At 36.0% G+C, this 18509-nt stretch overlaps 1 protein-coding gene across 3 annotated transcripts in view; it reads left to right on the forward strand.

The window, feature by feature from the left end:
- The window catches only part of CNOT2 (CCR4-NOT transcription complex subunit 2), a 96744-nt gene extending 78235 nt beyond the window's left edge, over positions 1–18509 (forward strand). For all 3 annotated transcript variants that reach the window (XM_076332864.1, XM_076332845.1, XM_076332855.1), the window contains 8 exons: positions 2502–2626; positions 4219–4339; positions 4451–4607; positions 8426–8487; positions 8584–8633; positions 9478–9578; positions 10147–10291; positions 18015–18509. In XM_076332864.1, the coding sequence (XP_076188979.1) occupies positions 2502–2626; positions 4219–4339; positions 4451–4607; positions 8426–8487; positions 8584–8633; positions 9478–9578; positions 10147–10291; positions 18015–18101 (848 nt within the window). In that variant the 3' untranslated portion in view covers positions 18102–18509. The remainder of the gene's footprint in view (positions 1–2501; positions 2627–4218; positions 4340–4450; positions 4608–8425; positions 8488–8583; positions 8634–9477; positions 9579–10146; positions 10292–18014) is intronic.

The raw sequence follows: 18509 nt of genomic DNA on the forward strand, positions 1-18509 counted from the left end.
CCTGTCACTCGAGCTCCTAAGTCATTTTTTAAAATAAATAATCAATATCTCTGTGATTGGAGATTCCCCTCAGGCTTTTGTAAGTATTAGAGCTCATCTGCTTTAGTTTCCCCATCAATAGAGGTTGTTGGGGTTTTCAGTCTGTATAGTACTATTACTCCGAAGCTGCTCACTCTAGACATTTCTTAGGCAATAGGTTGTTTTCTGATTGCATGTATACAAGAACTGCCGAGGTCTGAGTAGTAAATTTTAGAAATAATATTTGATTACTAGAGATGCTATTGTGTAAAAAGTCAGCAGCTGTAAACATACTGTATATTTTCTCTCTTTATTGGTAGTACTTGCTGTAGTACTGTTCACTGTCACTCTTATGATGAATATCAGATTTCAAAAAATAACCTGTAAGCATCAACTGTTATCAGTCAGATTCCAAGTCTGTGTCTTATATAATTCTTGCTGAACAGCTTTAAAAATAAAAAAAGGAAAAACTTTAAGGTGGATACAAATCTTATTATTTGGGTCTGGAAAAAATTCAGGTAAGCTTAGCGTGAGGCACAATACTTTTTTTTTTTGTGTTACTGCTTTAGTAGATTGTCATGCATGTTGCATCAGCTACTCTGAAAAGTTGCTTTTATAACCTAAAGTTATTTTTGTGACACTTGTCAAATTTCCAACCAAAAATAACCCAGTGTTTTCTAACTATAAACAGCTAGTGTTTTTCAGAGATATCTCCAACTTCAATTGGAGAGAAATAATGGATACTGTCTTATCAGGAGAAGTAGCCTCATGGATTGGGTGTAACGAGGGCCCTCTGCTTAAGATAGCTGTGAGAAAGAGCTAAACGAGTTAAACTGAAGTGCTCCTAAACACAAAGGGAAAAGTCATTTCCCCAAATAAAGACACTGAAAAGTCACACTGAGAGTGGCGAGCTAATACGGCTTGTGGTTTACATGAGATTTTGTCTGTCTCTGAAAGAGAAGCCATTACATGGAAAATTGATAGAAGGTAGGAAGGAGATCCACACAGATGTACTTCCAGCATGGAGATGGAGTTCAACATTCAGCAGCACTGCTGCATAAAAAAATCTGTAATTGCTCCTGTGCTTACACCATTTCCCCGTTTTGGTGCTAGCATAGCTGTTCGCACAACTGTGTGGTGAACCAGGAAAGAAATTTCTCTCTCTGAAGAGTTATCTTGAGCATCTGCTTAATGTAGGGGGTGGGTATGGTGGTAGAAACAATCAAGAAATAGGGATATGAGATGCACTGGACACTGCCTCCGGCAACAAAAAGTGGAGAGCACTTTTGGTTGTGATCAAGGAAAAAAAAGTTTGAAACTGAGCTGAGACATACTTTCTTCATGCTTAGCTTATTTAGGAAAATCAGACTTCAAACAACTTTTTAGATAGAATGAGAATATGCAACACACAGTTAATTCATTATCAGTTTTATTCATCCAGTGGAAGAAATCATAACTCTGAATGAAGAGGGTGAACAGCAGAAACAAGATTAACTCAGTGGTTTTTTTCCCTTAAAATAAAGGAACTTTGATCTCTAACTTCAGCATACTGGAGAAAGTCATATACACTGTCAGCTACTGAACTATTTTAGATCCTATACATCTATTAAGAATCTTTGAAAAACAGGCCCTAGACTACTTCTGTCTTCTCTTCCTCTAGCGCGATGTTGTTTGCAACCAAATCACTGTATTACTTCTCTGTCTCTCAGCAAAGAATATTTGCCCTTGGGTGTGTTGTGTGGGGGCTTTTCTTTGGTTGGTTTTTTTTGTTTGTTTGGTTTGGTTTGGGTTTTGTTTTTTTTAACTGGCATTTAAAAAAAAAAAAAGAATGTTGCTTTTCAGTAGTCGGAATCCATGTTCCAATGTGACTGGCCTACTTTTTTTAAATTAGGGTCAGAGCACTGAGAGTTGCAGGCTAAATGCTTTCAGTTTTCATACTGAAAGTAGGAGTCGTTCTTATGTCACAGGCAAGTATTTCATTGGTGATATGTTCTGTTGCAAGTTAGCTGGGCATCCTTTAAGAATACGTGCTTCTAAAGAGATTATGCTAAGAAACTCTTCATGCAATTAGGGGATGGAGGAAAAATGTATTATAATCTTAAAAGTAGTACATCCTTCCTTCATCAGTGGATTTCCTTAAATACCGCTTTAATAATGCCTGTAAAGATTACTTGATTATTTAGATGTGCAAAACAGGTGCTGTTCCTGGTAAAAGTACTGGGCTTCATTCTTAAAGCAGTGGATGTGTCTATGAATTTAACCCGGAGTGTTTCTCAGCTCACGCTTAAATAAGAGGCTTTAGGCTAATATGTGTGGATGTTTTAAATGAATATGCTTTGTTTTGGTTTACCTGGTTTTTTTTGAAAGTCATTTCTGCTGTACAGCTTGCACATAATGAAAATGGACAGTAAGCAAGATCAACAGCAGAAAATTCTTTACTTAGCAGTCATTTAATGTTATTCCTGCTTTCATTTTGATGATAGTTGGAATGGTAACAAAACCAGCAAGTGAGCAGTCGCAGGACTTTTCAATACACAATGAAGATTTTCCAGCATTACCAGGCTCCAGCTACAAAGACCCAACATCGAGTAATGATGACAATAAATCTGTAAGTAAACCTTAAATCTTCTTTCATTTTGAGTGTTCTTACTTCTTTTGATGATTGTATTTTAAAATGGGCAGTGACTATATTTGTAATATAAGATTTTCAAATTTGCCTCTCTAAATTAACGAGAAATTTTGTGTAAGCAGCATTTCATATATAACTATGTAAATGGAATTTCTCAGGAAGTTTTTTGTCCCAACAGTCGCTGCGACCTTGCTTTCTTAGTTTCATATGACTTCTGTATATCCTTTTGTATTTTGGGGAGGGGCCAGGGAGGCACTTGCAAGAACACCTCCAAATTTATTTTTGAGAATTGATATATATTTTTCAAGTTTTGCAATTCATAATTTCTTTTTCTACCAATTCCAGCTCATTTTTCGCTGTTGATGCCTCTCATCAGTAGTAGTAATTTACACATTATAACATCTTTCTTCAAAGCTGTCAAATCCTTTAAAAGTTAGGGGGTACAATATCGCTTCAAGGTAAAATTCTTGATGGGGAAATGAAATCACAGGGAACAAGCTCTTTTATTAGAGACCGTTGCATTCATGGGTATGTTGTAGACTAGTGGGATACACTGTATCTTAAGTATTGTTGTAATTATCATGCATTAGATATATAGCTTAGATCATAAGATTATGGGTTTTTTTCATTGTTTACTCTGAAAGATTTAGATAAAAGTTGCTTTTTTATTACAAATGAAAGGTGAGTAAAATTTGGATGGCAGAGAAGAGTTTCCTACAGTATTTGACAAAGTGTTCTAGTTTCTGATTGTTTTGTTACTTATAATTACAAAATATATGTTAATCAGGGTGGCATTAATACTGATGAGTAGGTAGTAGATGTGACTACAAACTCATGTGAAAACTGAAAAATGCAGCTGTTCAAAAAAGGGGCAGGGGGAAGCCTAGCCCCCAAATGTTGTGGCCAGGTTTATCATGTGGAAAATGTTCTGATACAGTTAGTGTTGAATACACTAAGGAAGGGAGAGAGTAGATGTGATTACATTGTGTTATTGTAGACTTGTGTTAAAGAATAATAAAGAGTAAGAAATAATAGTTATGGAAGATATCTTTTGTCAGTATATGGGCTCCTGGAGTGCAATCACAGTTTTCTTGCCAGACATAGTGTTTACGTCTCTTTCCCGATAGTTGCAAATGTGCCAACTGTATATTGCTTGCACCTGAAATTGGCTTGAATTACCTGTTGCTACCTTGTGGAGTGTTACGTGGGAGCAAGACTGTATGGGAAAAATATATGATGTGATGAGTCCAAAATATCCTCTAGTCACAGGCACTTGGCATATCCATTGTATTCAAACTCAGGTGTAAAATATCTTCTTATCCTTTTAGACTGCAAGCTGTAGGGTCATTATTAGCTTTTTTACTGTATGACAGGTATACTTTAGGAAGTGGTAAATATTACATAAGGTTTGTCAACAACTCAAGAGCTTCAGCTTGGTTCAATTGTAGTGCCTAATTTATTAGAGTGACTTGACGTATTGGTTTAGAGCACTTGACTGAAAGATACGGTCAACAAGTTTTTCCATTTTGGTTTGTTTCCATCATACCAACTCTGCAAATTATTTTTAATAGAATTTGAGTACATCAGGCAAAACATCATCCAGCACAGATGGGCCCAAGTTTCCTGGAGATAAGAGTTCAACTACGCAAAACAACAACCAGCAGAAAAAAGGGATCCAGGTGTTACCTGATGGTATGTGTCATTCCACTTTTTCTTCTTTAAAAGTTTTGACGGTCATTTAGATCACCTTGTTGATTGCTCCACTTCTTGAAAGGAGAAAATTAATTTGTTCTTCTTGCCCAGGTCGGGTTACCAACATTCCTCAAGGGATGGTGACGGACCAGTTTGGAATGATTGGCTTGTTAACATTCATCAGGGCAGCAGAGACAGATCCAGGAATGGTACATCTTGCATTAGGAAGTGATTTAACAACACTAGGTCTCAATCTCAACTCTCCTGAGTAAGTTTCTGGTTTTTAGTACTATCTTCAGTTTTGGTTTTATTATGCTGTTATTCATAATAGGCTCACTTAGGTCACATGACTATCAAACCCACAAGATATTTTAGCGAATAAAATTTGAAAATGTAATGACAGTAAAATAAAATTTTCATAAACAAGAGAATTGTGCTTCAAGGCATACTGAGATCTTGTTATGCAAGCTTTCAATAAACCTAGTGGCTTTGCTTATTCTCCTGACTTCTTTAGGACTTTCTTCAAGGAATTGACAGTGTATTGTTAATAAATTTCATGTATACATTATTTTTCAAATAATAATATTCCTTGAGGATATCTACACTTAACTGTCAGCAGTTTGGGGGGTAAATTCGATTTATATTGATGTAATAACGAACAGAGCATCTGCAGTGTTACCCTGCACCAAGGATTATTTTAAATGAAAATGTGGTTTTATAGTTAACTTGCAGTCATTCAGTTCACCTAGGTTTAGTCATCTAGGCTTCCTGTAGAGGCAGTGGGGAGAAAAGCAGTTAGCGACTGCACTAGTGGTGAAATAAGTGCTTAAGATAGATGAGATGGGATGAATCACCAGCCCAGGGTGGCTGTCTTTCTCCACTAGTTATAGAAGGAACCTAGATCAGTTTGGACAAAAATGCTTATTTAATTTCTGGTACTCTGACTTTCAGCTGAGAATCTCCCATCATTTTGTTTCAGCAGGGATTTACATAGTGTTAGCCTTATAGACAGAGTAGTATATGCATTTTAAGTTTTGCACATAATGTATTACCAAAACAAAGACCAAACAGCATACACACACAGTTTCCATGTTTCACAAATTTATATGGAGCTGCACTCTGAATGCATGAGTTCAGGGAAGACTGATGAATGTGGATATCAAGGTGAGAGGGAAAGCATAGGAAAAATGCCTCCTGATTTTTTTCCTGTCTTGAAATAATTGGCATGAATTTACGTATGTATTTCTAGAGATGTAACTTTTTAGAAATTGCCACTTCTAGAAATTCTTTCTGTAGAGCTTGCATCAAAACTTAGTCAAATTGTTATGCCATTGGCATTTTTAAAAATATTTCAAAACAATCATCCAAAGTCAGCCTTCTAAATACGATTGTCTGTAGTTATTTGCAGAATGTGTTAACGTTAACGTAATATCTTCTTCACTTGTAGTGTTAGTCTCGCAGGTCACTCCTCCATTGAATCCCGTAGTTTCCCACTCCCATCCCCTTCTCCCACAACATAAAGAGAATGCACAAAGAACAGCTATACTGACCATGGGTTGCTGTTTTTCCTTGGTAGTCCCAGAGCTTACAGCACTGACTGGGAGATGGGTCTCCTGGATCTACATGATACTGAAGTAGTTTGCTGTTCTCAGTATGGATTGCTCAAACATAATTTGATGATGATCAGCTGAAAGTAGAATGCCTTTGCTCATTAAAATAATTTCGAGTACATCGGTACCTGAATTCTTGAGCTGTTCCTAGATACAGGTGGAATTTAGTTATGTCGTTTGGTTATATAGCTACTTTCTCTAGATGTTGGCATGCAGAATAGTAGTAGTGATTCTGATAGTGTTATCACTTTTGGTGATACTATTGGATATTTTATTCAATGTTATTTATTACTTTTAATGACTAACATAAAGTTTAAGCTTAAACATACCTATTGGAAAGTCTACGTAAAACTAGTACCTCATTGCAGAGGAATACTAAACATGCTTTGATGTGATGACTTGTAGCTGTGTTATGCAGCTCCTGAATAGATCATCAAAATTATTAGTGTGTCTTTGTACATAAGCAGTATATATACCTGGCATGCTGCTGCTTTTCTTTAGCAGATATGCTGTAAATAGCTGGATTTTTAGAAGTTTTTAACATTTAATTTCTGTGTATAGGGTATTAAGGGTCTTGGAGGGGCTAGCACTAATATTTTATCCAGACAGTTCTATATCAGAAAGCTGGGTTTATTTTATACTACAGAAAAGATTTGCAAACAGCCTGTGCAGTCCTCAGTGTCTGGCCTGCCATCTTGCCTTATGTTAAACATCCTTTGCTTCCTTTATGAACTGTCGTTTGAAAAACTAAAAGCACTTCACATGTGGAAAGCCAAAATTTTCTGCCTTGTGAGGTACTTCTGATGGTAAAGATACCTGTCTGACTTAAACACTTAGCACAATAAATGTGCTGTTAGAAACAAAATTTTAGAATTCTGTATATATCTCTAATGGTTTGAATTAACCCTTCTAACTCCTAGTTTTATATAGATTTTTCCGTGCAGGTAGGTTAAGATTTATTTTGGTTGTTGAAAGAATGATTATGTATTGCCTGTACAGTCCTGTATTTCTTTGTTAAGAAATATGCTTCTAATTCCTTAGGATAACTTAAAATTCTACATAAACAAAAATTTAAAAATGCAGCATTAGTACATTTAATTCTTCAGAGATTATGTAGCTGTTTCTTCATGTTCAGAAGCTTTCCGAAATATTCATCAAATAGACTGTAGGCTGTCCAATACTTCCTTGAAAAATGTTAAATTAGTAGAGTTTTATTTGTATCATAGAGGGAATGCTGTGCACAAACTCTTCAGTTTTTATTGCATACAGAGGTGCAGTCCCGAGTCTGTAAAATCCTGGATTCTTTGCCCTAGGAAACCAAACCTCTAGGGCACGCATGAGGTGATGGCGTTGCAGGACGCTCCTCTTCTTGGGGCAATGCCTATCCATGCTTTCAGTAGAAGGAATGGTTTAGTTCTTTTCAACATCTGCAGATTCTGCCACGGAAATCTTCTTTCAGGCTCTAAAGCATAAGTTTTTGCTAACAGTAAGATTAACTAGCCTAGAGTAAGGTTGACACCACTTGATCAGTGTAGTTTTTGGCCCATATAGCTCAGCTGGGAGTTGGTTGTGTTCAGGTAATTTGGTAGGTTTCTGATTTTCTTTTTTTTTTTTTTTTTTTTTAAATAGTAATTATTAGGCCCTTGACAAGAAGGAAGCAAGATTTGATTGGGTGTATCATACTCAAGTTTCATTTACAAAACTTGCCGTAATAGCATGTTATCATGGATAATTAAAAGCAGGCTGTAGCTACCTGCCAAAAGTACATTTTGCTCAGTCCTTTTTTTCACTTTTTTAACTGTTAATTAGAAAACTCATTCGTCAGTACATCGGTCATTGTAGTAGAGTTTGAAGGTTCATAATTTTCTCTTTATTAAACTAATGGCTTCCTTTTTTTTTTTTTTAATATATGTTAGCAGAATCTATATAAAAGGAAAATATTAAATTATAATAGACTTGTGTTCATGTTGTGCTGGGATTCAATTTATTTGTTGTCAGTGAAATTTAGAAGAGTAAAATCTTTACTGGTTAGTTTTAAAAAAAATAACATCTGCCAGTATAAGCTTTTCCTCACCTTTTAAATCATAGGCTAATAAATCAGAACCCACCAGGCTTGTGGCAGCTGTTCCTACGCAAATTGAAACCTTGTGTAAAATTGGATCCCTAAAAAGGGTTGGGATCCCTGGCACCTAAGTTAAAGGAATGATACATTAAAAAGGAAATCTTGGCTCTGTAGATTCCCATGGCAGTTTAAACGCAATCTTACTCTGCGTATTAAAAAGAAAATGAAGAAATGTAACTATTTTAGGGTAGTGGGCTGGAAATTTCCTTTTCTCTTTCCTTCTCATGCCAGGTAGCGATTTTGGTTGCGTAGTATGGTTTTTAGGTTTGTGAGCTTGGTTGTGGGGATTTTTTGTTTGTTTGTTTTGATTTTTGTTTTTAGTTTTGATAAATTTGTGCTTTTCTTTTTCTTCAGAAATCTTTATCCCAAATTTGCATCACCCTGGGCATCATCACCTTGTCGACCTCAAGACATAGGTAAGAGAGAAATAACTATTTAATTCAATATTAATATTTGCAAATTATATTCATTTACATGTCTTAATAGTTGCATCAATTCCGATTCTTTTTTAGACTTCCATGTTCCATCTGAATACTTAACTAACATTCACATTAGGGACAAGGTGAGTACGTGTGTGTGTGTGCTTGTTTTTTGTTAATTTATTACCGGTAATATTCTAAATTTTCTTTCAGATAGGTAACGTTCAAAATCAGTGCATTTTATGGATGTCCTCAGTCTTTTTAGGAACAGTGATGCATTAACTCGCTAATTGGACACATCATGCACGCATTCCACCTTAGAAAAAGAAAGGGAAGACAAAGCTGAGAATGTGCATGGTTAGCTACAGAACGCATTATGTTTTTAAGTGTGCCCTTCGTGCAAAGCAGAAGTTCGTTATAATCCATATACTGTAATATTCAAATGCCATATTAAATTGAGATATTTCTTCTTGAGATAAGCTCAGAATTGTGGTTCAAGATATTCTCATGTTTATCTGTTGCTTTCCATATCTACATGAATAGGGATTTTTTTTCTTAGATGTATTTTCTTTCAACTATTGTAGTTCTGTAAGAAGGATCACTGAGAAATATTGTAAGAAGTTGTAGTAATGTTACATAATAGAGTGTGAAGTGAGCAAATACATGTAAATGTTTGGGTTTTACTTTTTTTTATTTAAAAAAAAGTAGATGAGGATACACAGGTGCAGGGAGAAAATTCTGTCTTGCTGATTCATTACTTCTGTTTATTTTTCTGTTGTATCTTTTAAGTTGGAAAGGTTAACTAGAAGTGAAGAAAAATTGTTGTTTTAACAATTATTACTCTTGTTATATTAGAGTATCCTTTGCAACACACGTAGGATGGAAGCACGTTCTGGATGTATCCTTGTGTTATTTAAGTGGGATAGTATGTCTTAAAACATTTATCTATTGTGATTTTTCATCCTCGTTTTCTTCAATCTTTTGCAGCTGGCTGCAATAAAACTTGGCCGATATGGAGAAGATCTCCTGTTTTATCTCTATTACATGAATGGAGGAGATGTATTACAGCTATTAGCAGCAGTAGAGCTGTACGTTCAAACTATTTTGTCAGTCTTATATGATTTAATCTATTGCAGTAATGAAGTAGTAGATGTAAAAAAAAAAAAAAAACAACCCAACAAGTTAAGACACTGAAAACAGACGCTTAGTCAATCTAAAGCTGGAAACCTTTTTTTAAATACCTCCTCCAACCTTGGTTCCATTTTGTACTTTTTTTTTTCATTCATATAGCAGAAATCAAAAGTTTGTCTCATGAATTTTGCGTTATTATGAAACACTGTGGAAAAAGTGGCAAGTGCCAGTCATCATTAAACATCTAGCTTATCTTCAGCAAAATGAAAAACAGTAAATAATCATAAAAAGAATTTGTTGTTTGAACCTACCAGACTTCTTAAAGTTTCATATGTGATTAGTTTGAGGTGTAATAATTGTATGGAAGAGGTATGAGATCACAGGTATAATGATGTCTTAGAAATTTTGTTTTGGTTTTGAATGCATTGCATAGTTTTGATCTAAACCCTTAAAATTGTATTTTACGAAGTCAAATTCAGATAAATAACACTAAAAATTATTTTTCCTTCCTATTCAAAATGAAAGATTTAACCGGGATTGGAGATACCACAAAGAAGAACGAGTATGGATCACCAGGGCACCCGGCATGGAGCCAACAATGAAAACCAATACGTACGAGAGGGGAACATATTACTTCTTTGACTGTCTTAACTGGAGGAAAGTAGCTAAGGTATCTCTTTTCCCTTGTGCAGATTTTTTAAGTCTGTCAACCATGTATTTTTGAAAGGACAAAAGTAAAACCCAACCTCCTCCCCAAAAATCTCAAACTTTTTAACCTCCTATTGTTTAAGTTCATTGTCTCAATTTCGGATGTGTGAGGGAATAGAGATTGCCTAAAACACTGGCTTGTTTGTGGAAAAGGAGGAGATGTCTCTCTATTTGCTGTGTTCTTTGGGAGGTACAAGGATGTAGTACTCATGAGTTTTGTTGAGATTGAAACCTTTTTTCAAGTACAGAATTATAGAATAGAAAGCATTATTTGGCACTTCAGAAACTGTGCTTGCAGATATTTTATTGTTTTGCTTTAGAAAATTCAATAGGGAGCTACCGCCTCTCACTTTGGAATTAAAACTAGCTATGCGGAGTGTTATTTGGGGGGTTGGCTTTTTTGTTTTGGTTTGGGTTTTTGTTCTGTGGTTTTTTTGGTGGTGTTCCTCCCCCGCCCGTCCCCATCCCCCCCTCCCCGCCCCGATATTTTCTGTCCTTGAGCATACTGCAGGACTTTTGTGCTCTGTTGTTTCAGTGTCAGAGTACTTTGAAATAAATCACTTCTTTTAGGGTGGAGGCATATTTTCATGGTGCTTGTTTTCTGTATTCTAGGCCAAGAGGCTTTAAAAAAAATCTGAAAGCTATGGTCTTCTCCCTTCCCACTTCCGATAATCTATTTGTTCCTTTCTGTCCATGAATATCGTCAGTAATGTTCACCCTTTACTTGTTAGCTGAAGAAATTCATAGAATTGTGCTTCATTTTTTCCACCTTCCCCCAAAGATAATTAATTTTCAGCATCTTCCAGCTTCAAAGACCATCCCACTTCCAGTTCCAGCTTTTAAGACCATCTTGTACAATGCCTTTTCCTTGCTGTATCCTGATTCCTGTGATTTCTCTTCTCCACTAAAGCAAAGATTTTTCTAATGCAGATATGTGCGAAAACACTATTTGAGAAATCAGGAGTGCTAACATTCACTAACCTGGCAAGAGGTATGCTCTTTTGAAAATAGCCTGCCCTACTAGGTGATGCATTCAGCTCCAGCTGGAGCTGAAAAAAAGATAAATTCACAATATACATGCAACCATTACACCTACCTAGAGTCTGTTTGAGTTAAATAGTTTGTCAAGAATCTCATTCCCCACTTAAGTTTGGTTATGTGAGATTTTATGGATGTGGCATGATTTTGCTTCAAGTTTTAACTGACATGTTGGATTCATCGATGAAACGGCAAACATAAAACTTCCATGTCAGACCTTCTTTAGATACAGTATCACACTGTTGCTTTTCTCTAAAAAACACTTAACAGATCAGACCAGATTAATCTTGAAGCCTTCAACTCAACAGATGTGATTCCAGTGTGTTGGAACTATGTTTTGTGGTTCCACGTGCTTAGGTATTTCATTTAATCAGAAATCTTTTCACCTGAAGCCTAACTTACGAATTGTTTGCTGAAAAGGCATTTCATTTCTGTGAGCAAGTTGCATCTATACACTTGGAGATTATGAAATATTGCATTAGATAGTTAGATGTCTGTTGATGTGTTTTTTACATCAGCTTTAAATTAAAGGGAGTAGAGTTCAGTGTCCTCCCCTCTATTAAGTGCATTACATTTCTTCCTAGCCAGTATACTGGTTTGCCATCATCTAGAGATTAACTAGATATGATGATCTTTTTTTTTCTTCCCCCCTCCCCCCAGTAGATTTCCTTAGCCTGTGCAAGCTCCCCTCAGAAATTAGTGGTTTAGTTGCCCCTAATGATATGGGAGGCTCTTCAGTCCATTTGCATGCATGACTCGTTGCCTCTGCTGCCTTTCCTGTGACCGTAAGAAAACCAAGATTTTTCATAAAAACTGAAGGTTTTAATGGCAAGTCCTACTTTTACGGTTTTTCATCTGTGCAAGGTAATGCCAGAACTTTTAAGCAAAAGCATCACTCCCCTCAAAAGAAAACCCAAACAAAAGGAAAGTTTTAATTTCTAGTCGAATTATTTATTTGCTGCTTGGTATACTTTCTTAGGTTTCCCAAGACGCTGTTTAAAGCTAACTTATTATTACGTAAGATCATCAGAGGGGAAGTAGTTACCTTTTGAAAGGATAGATTTCTTCTTTGGAGTCAACTGAATATGTTCCATTTATTTATGAGCAATAAGAGCCTCACATAGGTGCATGTATTGATGGATCAGATTGAGGTTTTTACCCTATGTGGAAACACAACATTTTTTTTTTTTTTTTTTTTTTTTACTAGGAGGTAGTCATGCCCATTGTATAAGATTTAGTAACCTCTTTAGTGTCTTTTCTTTTTCTACCTGTAGTAAATGTGTGAAGCTGTTACTTGATGCTTAAGCATTACTTTTGAAGACAGTATTTTCTCTGTTTGGAGTCCTGAGTGCTGTCCCAAAATTCAGCACCCAGTGCTTGAGTTGTTAATTAGCACATTACATCCTTCCTCTTTAAAAGTAGAGCTGGCTTCATCTGGTAGGCATTGCTGGAGATACTGCGGTGAAAGAGAGAGATGAATCACTACTGTTCTCCAAATGATTTTGCCCAAGATCTACACAGATTCTCTTCTCTTTACTTTGCATGCTGAAAATAATTCCCCCAACTTTAAGAAGCAATTGGTAGCTAGTAAGGAGAGGGATAGTATTTTCTAAAGATTTGCACCTCCAGCGGTAAGCTAACAAGGAACGTGATTTCCCCACCACACACAGAGTAGTGTCCATAGGAAGAGACAATATCTTTTCTTTTAGGCTTGCGTATTTCTTAATGTAAAACTTGGAACTGGAATATTATTTTGAAATTTTTATTTAATTTTAGTTTGGTGCAAAATACAGCAGGCAAGTTGAGTATTGATCACAGGAAGCTAGAGAAGGATTTGGGGAAAAATAGCTATTTTGTTACATGGAAAAGGAATCACTTGCTAGAAATAATTCTGTGATGTTTCCATCTATGATAAATAAGAACTTACGTATGTCAGGTGTAATCTTGGCATTGTATGGCAATGTTGTTACCTCTGATATTTAATTTCTGGAGTTGACATTTCCTTGGAGGAAGACTAACATAGACTTACCATAACAAGAATGGCAGTATTTGATAACTCCACGTTGCTTTGAATGCAAAGAAAAGTATGGCCAAGTAATTTTTTTCGAACAAACGCAGAAGTACTAATTAGTGTTTCAGGAAATTAAAAATATAAGTAGCTGGAAGGAAAAGAGAATTCTGATAAATTGCAGTCTCTTACTAACTGCTACATTATTAGTGAATGCTGGGAATATCAGTTCCTTAGAAGGCCACAATAGTAATTGCTGCTTAACGATTTCATTAGTCCTTTTTTGAAGCAGTCGGACAAGAATTATTTCTGGTAAATTACTGTCTCTTATATATGCAAATTCGATTGTTTTTCAAGGTGCTTTATAAATTTGTCTGTTGTTCTAGTGTATATGCTCAAATATAGGGCAGCGCATATTTTAACGTGTTGTGCTTTGCAGATACGGTGCATTATGCATTATGAGCTTATGTATTTATTGTGCCTGTTTTAAATTATACTGCATTACGATAGATGCAGTGAAATATAGCTGTTTACTTTGGATAATATTACTCAATCTTAAGACTAAGTTTGTAAAAACATAAACCAGACGTGGTTTAACAGATTTTTTGATAGTGTCCTAGAATGGTTTTAACAAAGCCCAGTAAAGTAGACTGGATGACTTCTTTCAAGAAAACATCAAATAAATATATTTATCTGTTTTATTAAGCCGTAGGCTCTATTTTGGTATTCCTAATGGATAATAGACCGAAGATGGAAATGCAGCAAAACAGCTGAGTAATGAGACAATTTCTAAACTGTTAGGAAATAAAATCAAATTACTTCTATGGTGATACATGGTAGTAAATAGTGAAAAAATATGAATGAAAACAAACTTCAAATTCACCTTAAATGCAAAACAAAATGCAGGAAAATGCTGATTACAGATATGTCTGTATATATGGTTTTTCATCCTAGGGCATGTGGAAAGTACAGTATGGTTAAAGACACTGATTTTTTCACTGAGGATTTGGCTATAGAGTTTGCTGTTGTTGAGGAGACATGAGAGAAAGACAAATGAGAGAGGAAGGGAAGTGGATATGGGACCAAAAATGCCTTCTACAATTGCACATTTACTGAAATCCCGATTTAAATTGTCTGAAGGAAACTGTCTGGAATTTCTCCTTTGAAAAGTAAGGAGAATTAATCCCTTTTAAGGAACAAGATTATAAAACCCTTTTAATTTGGTTTTGTAGTTACAAAACGTGGAATTCTTTATGGGAGAGAAGGTTAAATTTCCAAGTGTTTATTTGCTAGTAAGGGTTGCTGCCTATATTAAATGACTCCCCATCCTTTTAAGATCAATATTAATTGAAATACTTTTATAATTGCTAGAAAGTTAAACTTGTTCTTCTAATAGAGATGTGCCATAGCATTTTAATTCGGCCCCTAATTTAAATTTGGATCTCTGCATCTATCTTTAAGCCAGTATAAATGCTGCTTTTTCGGTCCCATTTGGAATTTTTGAGCTAACTGTGGGATTTCTGTCATCTCCTTTGGTGGACTTACACAGTCCGGAATATTTTGTCCTCAGGACACTTCCTATTCGGCTAACTTTTTGTTTTGTTTTGTCTATTAATGCTATGGATCACCTTAAGCAATTCTCTTCTATCTTTAGGATTTTTACCTATTATTCTTTGTACACGTGCAGGCTGATGTAACTTTACCATCAAAACAAGTTTTCAGGATGACGCGAGAAGTGATTGATTTCTTTGCATAGAACAATTTAGTGTCGTACATGTGCTATAAGTTTCCACACACATTTAGTATTCATTATTCTTGGTTAATAAAAGGTATTTAATTTTTAATAATTACTTCCATGTGGAAAATAAAACAATTTAACAGATGTTTGTCAATGGATAAATGGCATTTTTACACTTTATTTGTATCTGTTTATATTAAAACATACAAGTGCTACTGTGCACATCCTAAACCACAGCGGCCCCTGGAATCAAAAGCAAAAACATAAAGTATGCCTGTAATACAAGTATTTTTCTATATGTAATAAATAATTGTCTTTTAGTTTTCAAAAATATTTGGTCAATGAGTTCTTTTTTTGGTATTGTCAGATATAACTTTAGGTGTTCTTACACACTACTGAACATTGGACTTGAGCATTGCTGACACTGGGATGCAAATCAAAAAGGCTGTTCTAAGCCTGTTTATTTTAAAAATCGATGACAGTTTGAAGTATCAACTCAGGTACTTCTAAAGAAACTTCAGTAGGAAATCATATTCCTTCTTCTAAATGAGGGGCTTCCAATTTGTGGCACACAGAGGACTGCTCAAGCTACTGAGCATTTCTTTCAGACACACACTTTGCTCACAGCTACTACTGCCAATAGGAGGGACACAACCACCTCAAGTTTGGAAAGCCCTTTTTAGGCTACTGGTACTGTCTTACCAGTTTAGGTAGCCGTTTTCCATGGGTAATTTTGAAGGCATTTCAGAGCGTGTGGAGGTTCAGGTAGCTGACTGAAGCTTTTGCTATTAACCCTTCTCTTTGTTTACAATTTTGTTAAAGAAGCAATTCCCCGACAGCTGACCACAGATTGATAGTGATCTGCAGACCCTTCCACGTTTATGTGCAAAATGGCAACTTCGAAAGCCATGAATGGGAGAAAAGTTTGAGTGGTATTTTTTCTGTTATAAAAAGACTTCAGAATTGCTGAAGATCCGCCCAACCTAAACCAGCCTTTGACACCAAAATACCCGCATAGATCTGTACACCTTCATCTTGCTTCTGTCAAAAGGAGGGAGCAGGCATCTCTTCAGTATCAGCACATGCATATGTATCTGCACAACAAGAGAACATGCACCAGCTGGCATGCAGTGTTAGTTAGGAATGCCAAAAGCAATTGACTTGTGTATATATAACCTAAAAAAGCCAAACAAACCCACCACCAAAATAAAAAAAAACCAACCAACTGAAAAAAAACCCCTTGGTTGGAGTAGCGAGCAGGGAACCAGAAATGAAGCAGATGTGCAGCACTTCAGTGCAGATGGCTGTGACCTCACATAGGTTTTGCTAGGATTTTCCAGGTTTAGGGACAGTGTTCTCTGGGGAATACAGGCTCACTGAATGCTTAGCATTTTCCCCTACTTTGTTTCCTTACCATGCTAAATGTTCTTTCTATGCTAGATGCACCTTGTTTCGCCTTAAAGAAGAGAAGTCAGATTTCCTAGATTTTATTTCTGGTCTTGCATTGACTTGGTCTTTAATTTAGTTTGTCTACCTGTAAAAACTGAAATATTACACTATTTAATCACTTTAGGGAGTATTCTAAAATGATCTACTCACTACTCCTGTGTTTCTATCCATATATAAAAATAGCGGAGTAAGTTTGCTCTGCAGATACAGGTGATGTTCTGCTGAGGTTCTCCACTGAGTTAGGCCAAATAAGTTACTGCGTGTGTCCAAAGTAGCTGTTGTTGAATTACCAAGTAGCAGCATTAAAGAACAATTCTGAAGCTTCTGCTTGCTCTGCTTCTTGTACGAAGATAAAATGGGGATGAGACACAGTTAAACTGCTGAAAGGATCTGAAAAATATGAGGCTTAAGTAAGTCCTTGTACATTTTTGCATGAATGAAGTAACAAGCACCAAATGTCCCAGTGCACTAATTAGGATTGTGTGCACAAATTAAGGTCACAGGGAAGGAAACTGCGCTTTTCACTATAATAATCAGATGCATTTAGACATCGGGGCGGTTACAGTCTTAGTAGTAGTAGTAGTTGCTATAGTCAGAATACGAATTCCTACTGGATCTGTGAAGTGTTTTACAGTTATGCAAACCAGACATCCTCAAACAAAAGTCAGGTGATTTTGCCAGTGAGACGTAAAGCTGCTTATTTATGAACCAAGTAACCTGTGTGGCATCCAAGCACATGGGCAAAGATTCTTATTCTGTGTGGTTGTTTATAAAACACCAGCAGAATTCCTCATGAAAGACGTTGGCAAAGCATGATGTAGGAACAAGGAGCTCAAGATGTACAGGAGGGTTGGGTGAAGCTTAAATCTGAGTGTGAAATGTGGTGGAATATTTTGCTGAATTCTGGCTTGAATAGGTTGCAGTAGTTTGTCTGTAGCATTTTAGATAATGTTCCCCAATTTTGTACTAAGAAGGAGAAACCTAGCTGGTTTAACTTACAGTTGGGTCTGGTAGTATGGCACAAAACACCCCAGAACTTCATGTCAAAATAAGTCTCTGTACACCTGAACTGTGGAAAGACAGAAGCTTTTATTCATAATTCAGCTCATGCCATGATTGTATATTTGTGTGTTTTGTGTGTGCGCGTGTGTATATATATATAAAATCGCTTGAGATCGTACCTAGGGTTCTGAGAGTAATGTAACATTAAAAAGAATAGGAGAGCCTACGTGTTGCAGGTGTAATGGCTGAGGATATTGACTTTTTCCTAGTTAAAATATAGAATCCCAGAGGGCAAAATCATGTGTTTCTGCCTTGAGATAAGTTAGGACTTGATCTCTTCCGTATTTGTGCTTTTCAAGTACAGCTGGTAGAACGAACGGTTCTCGACAGGTAAATGATATGTTGTTTTATTTGGTTTTGTCTTTTTTTTTTTTTTTATTTTAATTGTAGGAGTTCCATCTGGAATATGACAAACTAGAAGAAAGGCCTCATCTGCCATCAACCTTCAACTACAACCCTGCTCAGCAAGCCTTCTAAAGACTTCCCTTTTCTTGGGGTATGGCTGTCTCAGCACAATACTCAACATAACTGCAGAACTGATGTGGCTCAGGCATCCTGGTTTTAATTCCTTGAGGATCTGGCAATTGGCTCGTGCGAAGGGTCACCATTTGAGGTCCTGCCTTACTAATTATGTGCTGCCCAACAACTAAATTTGTAATTGTTTTCCTTTAGTTTGAGCAGGGTCTGAATTTTTGTTTTTGTTTTATTTTTTGCCAGCAGACAAGCTTGGGTCTGTAAAGACAAGCGAGTACACTGACAAAAGTTTACCATTTAGTTTTCCAAAATGTAAAAACAAAAAAAAAAGAAAAAAGACAAAAAATTAGACAACAAAATTTGCATTGTTCATTGTAGCACTATTGGTAATAAAAAATGTTTGTGCATTTT

The sequence above is a fragment of the Aptenodytes patagonicus genome, chromosome 1, assembly GCF_965638725.1.
Source record: "Aptenodytes patagonicus chromosome 1, bAptPat1.pri.cur, whole genome shotgun sequence".
Taxonomy (NCBI): domain Eukaryota; kingdom Metazoa; phylum Chordata; class Aves; order Sphenisciformes; family Spheniscidae; genus Aptenodytes; species Aptenodytes patagonicus.